This window comes from Ziziphus jujuba, chromosome 4 (genome assembly GCF_031755915.1).
Source record: "Ziziphus jujuba cultivar Dongzao chromosome 4, ASM3175591v1".
NCBI classification, from domain to species: Eukaryota; Viridiplantae; Streptophyta; class Magnoliopsida; order Rosales; family Rhamnaceae; genus Ziziphus; species Ziziphus jujuba.
The window spans coordinates 13,729,011-13,739,050 of record NC_083382.1 but is presented as its reverse complement, the minus strand read 5'-3'; the positions used below and the strand labels follow the sequence as shown (position 1 = coordinate 13,739,050).

Here is a 10,040-nt window from a genome sequence, read left to right as displayed (position 1 = left end):
TGAAAAAAATTTATCAAATGACGTCCAAAATATATAAATTTTATATCAACGGAAAGCCCAAGAGATAAGGAATACATTGGTATGCTCATATCAGTTCAAAAGTATATTAATGACCAAAAATTATTCAAAAAACTCAACCAAATTTGTCATTGATAGATCTCTCAAACTGTGAAAAATCTTGGCAAATGAAGTAGGGGAATGAATTCAGAGGGTCTGAAAAGGGGGAAAGGTGTATGGGTCGGTCTGGAATGGCCAAAAAACCCACAAACTTTGGCAATCAGATCGGACCACTACCTCCAGCTTTGTCTACTTGATTAGGGCGCATTTGGCTATGAATTGGTCGGAGATTTGGAGGTTTTGGTCACAACACATGTCATCAATAATGGCTAGAATCCGCTAAAAATCGGTTCGACCTGATTTGACATGTAAGTGGGATTGGTCGACCCACTTCAATTCTCAGGTCTAGAGAAAGGTTTCTCGAGTTTGGGGGATAAAATAGGTATTTTAATTTTTTTTCATTATTAGACACACTTCCCAACACTTATATAAGGTCTTGGGTTACTAACAGATAAAAATTCGAGATTGATTTTGATACCGATATAATATTGATGTTTAAAATTTTCTAAAACCATAATTTTTTATTCGTAACTCAAAATTTGGTATGTTATCAGTTTATGAATTCATATCAATGAGCTCTACACAATTATACATCAGTCAAACTAAACATTTACCTAAAACCTACATGAGATCTATTTGGTCAAACCCGATTAAACTTGTATAATAGGGGTATGTTGGTATAGGTTGTTACAGTAAGAATATTAACATGTCAAGTGGGCAGATGCGAGTTCAATGAAAAATTTAATATTAAAATTTTAATTAGGTAAGTAACAACTTTAATACTTGTCATGTCTTAGATATTCCATATAAGCTAGAAATTATGTTCCAACTAATCAAAATTATATATATACATATATGTATACTCATATTCAAATCAGGTCCTTAAAAATAATAACATCAAGATTTCTTTTGTCAACCTTTGGATTAGGGGTGTAAATGAGCCGAGTATTAGAATTATCAAGTTTGGCTCGTAATATTTTATGAGTTCTCAAACTCAGATCATGCTCATAAAATTTTGAAATAACTTGCTTAAGCTCGGCTTGGCTCATTCTTGAAAAAGCCCAGCTCAACTCATTACAACATTAAACTTAAAAACTTAAATATTTGTTTTCTTAAAATAAAAATTTTAACATTAATTATTAATAAATTTAACTTATTCTATTGATTTTATTATAAAATTAATTTATTTTTAAAAAATTTATCAATTTAAAATATAAAAAACATTGTTTTTGCATTATAAATATTCAATGTCCTTAAATTCATAATATAATTTTTATATAGATACATATAATTAATAAATTCAAACTATAGATACATATAAATAATATATTCAAACTACTCAAAAGCTACTCACAAGCTTAATTTATTGCTTAAACTTAACTAGTTTTCTTCACGAGTCAAATTCAAATGAGCTAAAATTGAGTCATGCTCGAGTTAATCACGAGCTACTTGAGCCTATTTACAGCTTTACCTTGGATCATATTAATGGATGAGATTTAAAATTACATTTATTAATCACTGGGTCTCAATAGGATTCATTTTCTCTAAATAGGATTATACTATGTCACTAAACACATATTTGACTATTTTTTAAATTTTAAATCCCAACATTTACTGTGATTTAATGATTAATAAAAGAAGATCTAATGTTGAAACCATCATGTTTTCTTGATAAAGGAAGATTTACCTTACGTGCACTCCAGCTAGTTTTTTCTTGGGCGATCTTGAAGGGTGCACTTCCACTCCAAGCAAGAATCTTCTCCATTTCAAGGAGTTAGAAAATCTCAATTTCAGCTTGTCAAATTTTGATATGTCAACAAAATTAATTTTAATGGTTAAAAATTGTATCATATCATTATTAATAAGAAGTATTTATTGATTAGTGTAATTTTTCTTTTACGACGTAGAATTGAAAATAAAATTAATAAATAAAACTATTTAAAATAAAATTCCAAGTCGATTACCTATAAAGAAAAAAGCACATTAAAATATAACCAAAAATATATATATACAATTCATTTCATATCAAGACGATTTATTAGCTCTTAGATCATATTAAAGATTAAGATTTAAAATTTAAAAATAGTAACATATAAATTTAATGATATATTAAAATTTTATTTAAAAAAAAAAACTTTATGAGAATTTGGTGATTAATATATATTTTTCAATCTCAGCTTTTAATGTGACGTAATGGTTGAAAAAGAAAATTTTAACATTAGTTCTAATATTAACAACATAATTTAAACCTAGTTTATATATATATAGATATATATTAAAATTAGTTCCAGTTGCTAAAATATTAATAGTATTTTTAAAGGTAGCTAAAATCTTACAATCCGAATTAGGTAATTTTATTTACCAAAATTCAAAATTTTCATAAAAATATATTAATAATGTTGTTGATCATACTGTATTTATTTATTTATCACTCATTTGATTGGCTATTGGGTTTCTCCCAAAAGGATTAGTCAAGTTATACTTATATTTTGAAGTTCTAAATCCAATAATATAACATATAAGGATGTAATCTATAACAATGCTGGACCTTTAACCTGGGATTACACCCCAAATCTGGAGCAAAACAATTATATCTCAAGATATAGAAAATAATGAAGGATAATTAGAAGTATAAATTCTAATCGTCCTAGCATCCTAATTTTCCTTAAGCCTCTCTTAGTGCGCATGTGCTGAACATGGGGAGATTGATCTTTTTGTTTATTTTTCTGTTATTCTTTTTCCTTCATTGGTTTTTCTCCCCATTGGAATTTTTTATCATGAAGTTTTTAAGGAGGTCCAAATGTCAGGTTGTCTTTTTAGTTCTTATTGTACTTGATTGCTATGTTTTATAGTTAATTTTCATTTGTATGAAACCTTTTATTTAATTTTTAATAATATTGTGGCATATTTGAGGTTTGGTTTTCCGTTCCATCTTCTTCTTCTTCTTATTATTATTATTATACTTTTCCTTCTATGACCACAGTTCCTAAAAACAACATAACATGTAAAAGAAAAATATATAAAACAAAATAAGCTTAATATATAAAACAAAATAACTTTCATATAATCTAAAACCATGTATGTTAAGGTAGTAGATTATAAGAACTGAAGGATATATAATGCGGCTGTCTGTAAATTTTTTATTTTCGAATATACACCAAGCAATATCTTATTTAAAAAAAGATATCAGATAATATGTTATTTAATATGTATCCATAAAATAAAAGCATACAAATGTTTGCATAACAGAAAATATGTATATATATTATTATTATTGCTATTTTTTTCATTCGGGAGAAATATGCCCATTCAGGATTGTCTAGGACAAAATCTAACAACATGTTGCATGACAGTTCCGAATGAAAAAATGATATATATATATATATATATATTTACAGTTTTGTTATAAATAAGATCAAATTCACTATATAAGATAAGTATATGACGTCAGACATTATTTTAGAAGGGTTAATTTTGCTCCAGAATAGACATATCCACTATGTAGGCTATTGCATGATAGAGTGTCCACTTTAGAGCAAAATTAACCTTTTCAAAATAATGTTCGGTTTTAGATTATTATCTTTTAAATGAACTTGATCTTCTTTATAGTAAAACTGTATATGTGTATGTATATATATATATATATATGATAGTTTTCCTTTCTTAATTAAATTTGTCTTTTGTAGGATTTTTCTGAGAAGATTTGAAAATGATGTGGAAGGCATTTTCCATACATGACTTGAATTTGTGACAATCTATGTGCCCTTTTTTAACACCAAAAGTAACTCTCAGTTTTCCCATATAACTTATAACCGATATATCAAGGCCCTGCGAACAAAAAGCATATCAAATCAGCTTCAAGCTGTGTAAATCCATATAATCATACACTAATGTCTTTATGATATGTACCAAACAAAATAAGGCATAAAAAATGTATAAAAAGTATGTACCAGCCAAATAGAGAGGGAGATCCAAAAGAGAGCGTTGATATTTATTATCTTATATCGTTATTGTTATAATGGGCAATTGGCATATCAATAAACGATCAACACGACAATAAACAGATGGAAAATTTAAGTAAGTATAACGATCATGTCAATTGTCCGTTATACGACTCACAATCAATTAAATTTTCATGGTTGTTCCTATTTTCATGGGTTGCTCCAATAGGATAATCTAGTGATTTTTTTCTCAACAACAATATTAAATTTGAATTCGCACATGCAATTTCAAATAATAATAATAATAATTTGTGGCCGATGAGAATGATCAAATATCATTTTTCTTAAAGAAGAGAGAAAAAGCCATAAAAGAAGCCACGTCATTTCTACCAATACCAGCTCATAATTATAACTCTTATGACTGATAAATATGGAATCCACTTTTTATATTATAGTCAACATATATGTTCTATAATTTGGTGAAATGTTTCATCAAAACCAAAATAAAACAATGGTAAAATGTTTTTCTTAGGAATTTGTATTATCATCAAAATCTGCTATACTAGATGTTCGCTAGTTTTCATATTAATATATATATATATATATATATATATATATTGCCAATTATTAATTGAATTAATTTTTGTTTTCTTTTATGATTGTAAATTTGGGTTTGGCGCACTGTCCAAATCCCAAAACTCTGGGCTGCCAACAAATGTTTGGGTTGGATGTCATCCAAGGCCTGTTACCGATCATATGGGTTTAAACCTTGGGCTTAGAACTCAATGACCTCATCTCAAAAATTAATATAAATATTTTCTCCAAACAAGTTTTTGTGAAAATAAAAATATATAAAACTCAATTCAAAGGAACACTTATAGGTGAATTATAAATTTTTAATAAATAACCCAAAAGGTTGTTATTTTATTTTTTTTTATATGTTAAATAAACATAATAATAAATTTAAAAAAAAAATACATAAGTAAAATAATTTGTGGGCAGAAGTAGATGGGCCATAAGGGAAAAAATTTTAAGTCTCAAACTTTGAGCCTTTATTGTGCAAAGTACCTAGAAGTTAGTTTTATCTGCATTATTTCATATAATTAATGTCCCTCTATTTTTTTTTTTTTTCCCCTAAGATTTATTATAATATTAATTCGAATATATATATATATATATATATATATATATATTAGTAATTAACAGCAGTGCTGACTTGCCTCAAACTAGAACCTGGACTTGGTAGATAAAGAAGCATGGCACTTGCTAATTTGAGCTTAGAGCTTAGGACTCAATCACCTCATCTATATATATATATATATATATTGATGAAGTTATTTGAATAAAATATAATGTTATTTATTTACCTGAGGTGAACCAGCGACCGTATAATATAATCCTTTAACTGGATGATTAGCCAAAGCCATTTGTTCCACAGGGCCAATTATATTCGAGATTGTCATGCTCGCATTGCTCAATGTACTGTGGATGTATCGAGCTACTGCCTGCATTAATACCAATACCAAAAGCTTAAACCATTTCAACTCTTCCGGATAATATATAATTTTAGTTTATTAGAAGATGTTAAAACAGCTTATGTTTTCTGATTACATGTAATGCAAACTATATTCCATGAATTTACATATAATCAAGTATCAATAATGAATATATTTATAACTATTATTGTAAGTGAAATAGAATACCACACAATAACCAATAGCCATTCACAATTATTAAATTTGTTCGATTTGTAAGATTTGACAGCTATAAATTGTTGTCATCCACCACATCCCTTACAATAGCAATTTTGTATATGTATATAATTATCAAATTAGAATATCCTAATTTTAATAACAAATATCCTGACTTTAATAACAAATGGATATGATAGGAGTTGCTTAACTTTAAATGTACATCTAATCATATGCAGTGGGATGTACATTCGTATATTATTAACATTGAGATATCATTATGTACAAAGGCCAAATATATATATATATATATATATGAAATAAGATTCCAACAAGAATATCATTAACTTAAAAATTGAGAATAAGCGAATTTAATAATTTAAAATTTTAAAATTTAATATGTCATATTACCACTTATCAAATTCAAGAACTTCTCCTCAATTTAAAAAGCTAATAACATCCTCTTTGAAGTCTTATTGTATATATATATATATATATATATATAATACTTCTCTAACTAGGAGACAATTAATGCATGTATTAGAAATTATGAGCTCGAAACTTACTTCATAGCCTTTAAGTTTGTGCATAATCTCCAATAATCTGCTGGTGACAAGAACAGCGAATGATCTTCGCTTCCTTTCGATGATTTTCTGCGAATAAAATACAAAGTCGAGCGGATCGGAACATTCGCTAAAGTGTGGTATTGGTACGTGCAAGAAGGAAAATCGATTTCCCCATGGCATTTCTGCTTCAACTTTGGTCATCTCCTTAACAGACTTGTAATCAACAAGCATTCTTGTACTGAGTAACACCAAAGCTGTGGAGTTTGAGTTTTTTGTGTTCAATTCTTGACTAATATTATTCTCTTGCATGTAGAGTCGAGCACCGAAGAATGTTATCCCCGCAATCACATCGTTTATTGTCTGTTCAATGTCAAATTTAAATAAATTCTTTTATATGGTGACCAAAACTAAGTTTTTTTTATTATTATTTTTTACATAAATATGATTATTTTGTTCTAAATATAATGTTTTAATGGTCTAAATAGAGGGTCATATAATTTTTCTCCTACATGAAAATCTTGAAAATTTTTTTTTTGAGGACATTAAAATAAAAATATCTACATATCTTTAAAAATATATATATTGCTCCGGATAAAATTTTGTTTACGAATTCTAAATGAAAGAATTACTACATATATTTAGTTGGAGAAATTCAACTTTAGAACTTTATCCGAAAAATAGTAGCCTAGTTCTCCCTAAAAGGACAGTACATATATAGATAGGCTACTATGAAGTGCATAAACATGCGAATTCATAACTGGGTAAAGTGTTAGAAGTGATTAAATGTGCTACGTGGCCTAAATAAAAGCCAAAGTCTTTGAAAATTTATTATTTAAAAAGTCATATCTCAACTAATACTGATATGACATTAAGTCAAATTTAAATATTTATGAGTAGTATTATCTCAACATCATGTCTTTATTGTCTTTATTGACAACATATTCCCCTATATTTATATCCATCCAACCTATTTTCAGTGCACAACTCAAATTGAGTAGAATAGATGGCCTAAATTATAAAGTTACTAAGTCCTTACCAAAAAGAGAAAAAAAAAAACAAAAAGTTACTGATTCTCAGTGAAAATCAAGGATACAATCACGTCTGTTGGTTGGACCTAACTGATTAAAAGGTATTAAATGAAGATCAGTTAGCTAAGCTTGCACTTCTCAACTTATGAGGCAAGAACGACAGACACAAAAAGTATCTATATCAAAAAACTTTAATTTGATTATATAAAAACAAAAAATCATAATATAGCAATAAATTGTTGGTATATAATTTATGGAACATGGCCCTCAAAAAAATTATGGAAATTATATACCAGCTGTAAACTTAATACATGGATTATTTAAGGAATAAATTACTTTTCAATTTCTTTTTATGGCATACAGAATAATCCTTGCAGGGTAGTGCATAGACAAAGCTGTTGTTTGTTTTTTTTTTTTTTTTCTTTTTCTTTTTTTTTTTTTAAAGAATAGAAAAAAAATTCTAATATTCAATATTAATATTGATAATATGTGAAATAAAGTAACAAGGTATACTGAAAAATGGAAACGTACCACTCCAAGCTTGGTCTTGATTAACTTGATTTGATCAAGAGAAAACCACATGCTTGTTGTTGCAGTTGGCTGAAACTCAAGTCCATCATTTCCAGATCTTATTGGTGTTTTATCATCTTCAAGTAAACTACTCTTTAAGATGCCCCAACTCACATCGTATATGGTATTGAAAACCGATGAGAAAAGTTTAGGAACATAAGAAAATACACTTATTTTCTCACGGTGGACATTGGTGGATTTCGATCTTTGTCGCGAAGGAAAGGTTAACGGAAGAGATGGATCATCAGCCCTTTGTAAACACGAAAGAAGAGCACCCATTATGGAGTAACCATCACCAAGAGCATGATGGAGCCTGAATATAACATTACCAGCTGCATTTGTTGTTGGATACTTGAATATATGAACTTCCCAAAGAGGTTTGTCTTGCGGAAATCTTTCAAGTGATAGTTTTGATAAATAGTCATCAAAACACTCGTCGTATGATTCAGGGGATAAGCCAGAAGGAAAAATGGGAATTTTAATATGATCTTCAAGAAATACTTCAACTTTTTTCCAAATTTTTCTTCCCTTTTTGTCCTCAACCTGTGTATTCAAAAACATTTATGCAACATTGTAAACTGTTAATTAACTTCTCTTCTATCCAATTTCTTTTAAAAAAAGAAAAAATGAAGAAAGAAACGTAATCATCATTAATGTAACATATAAACGAAGTCTAGTATTAACTATTTAACAAACTTAAAAATATATTATATATATTTCATATCATACTCAAGAAGAAAATATGTAAACCTTAACGCATATGTCCCATCGAATATGTATATATGCAAAGAAGAGCACCTTAAAAGTCCTATTAAAAAATTAATTAAATGTAGCAGGAAAGGCAATATATTGATTTTATTATGTAGATGGATCAACAAAATATAAAACTTTAATATTAATTTAACTTGTCTATAAAGGGAAATAAGATAATTAAAACGAGATGCAAAAAGCAGGAATTCTCTTTACCTAATTTCCATTTGGTTTATTATTACTTCTTCTTTTTTTCTTTTCTTTTTTTCAACTGATCAGAATAGAGAATAATATATAGTTTATTGCGGTCCTCCTTTTCATGATAAGAACTATATATAGAGATTAGAGTAAAACTACTTTACTATTACATAGAACATAAATTCAAAGTAAAGATATAAAGATAAAAATTGAAATTGTACTGCTTTCGAATATATATGCATAGAAATTATCCACTAACTTTATCGATGATAGCATTTATGTTAAACGTCAACTATGGTTTATTAATTATTAGAAATAATCACCTTATTACCAGTAACAGGATATTAAGCTACTAAGTGAAATCTAATAGATGATGTTATATATCTTTAAAATAATATCAACTATATATAGATATATATTTATATATATATAGATATAGATGATGTATAGATGATGTGTTATATATATATATATATGTAGATTGATATTATCAATGCTATATATACATATATATGTATATATAATAGTGAGAGATAGAGATAATTAAAAACCATGATGGAGGAGAAACGTTGGTTGATGGGAAGGAAAACATCCTTGAGCAGTGATAAAGCTTGAGCATCAGTAATATCAATCGGAATCTCAGATTCAAGAACTCCAAGAATCGAAATGGACAAGGTAGAGTTATTGAAGTATTGGCCAGTAGGGCTAACTGGCTCTACTAAATCTTCAAACTCCATGTATGTTTTGTATTTTTTCTTTGTTTTTCCTCTTTGCTTTTTTACAATTTTATTGCTGTTCGAGAATGCCAAAAGATGCATTTGCTTTGTTATTTAATGTAAGAGAAAATGATGCTGACACTATCTATATCAAAGTATATTGCGTGACAACAGCTTATAATACTTTCATAAAATTTAATAAATTATTATTTAATTTTCTGAGTGTACAGCTAACTATCCTAGCAATTTGTTCAACGCAAAAATAAATGAGAGAAGGATGGTTCTTTCCAAAACTTGTCTAATTGTGTGACCTGAGACTTTTCTTTTTGGGACATGGGGTCACCGACATGTTTGTCCAAGGACTACTTGCATTGGATACAGTGATTGACTACGTGACATGCATCTAATGGCTAGAAGACAATAACCATTTGCTTACCTACAAGTGTCCATATAGTACAGGTGA

At 27.9% G+C, this 10,040-nt stretch overlaps 1 protein-coding gene across 1 annotated transcript; it reads right to left on the bottom strand.

The window, feature by feature from the left end:
- Positions 1 to 3,286: 3,286 nt before the first annotated feature.
- On the bottom strand, positions 3,287 to 9,707 carry LOC107417418 (wax ester synthase/diacylglycerol acyltransferase 4). The gene is made up of 5 exons (XM_048471110.2): positions 9,413 to 9,707; positions 7,875 to 8,456; positions 6,316 to 6,675; positions 5,426 to 5,563; positions 3,287 to 3,945 (listed from the first exon to the last, which is right to left on the bottom strand). The coding sequence occupies exons 1-5, from the start codon at positions 9,677 to 9,679 to the stop codon at positions 3,781 to 3,783; spliced, it is 1,512 nt and encodes a 503-aa protein (XP_048327067.2). The 5' UTR covers positions 9,680 to 9,707; the 3' UTR covers positions 3,287 to 3,780.
- Positions 9,708 to 10,040: the final 333 nt, after the last annotated feature.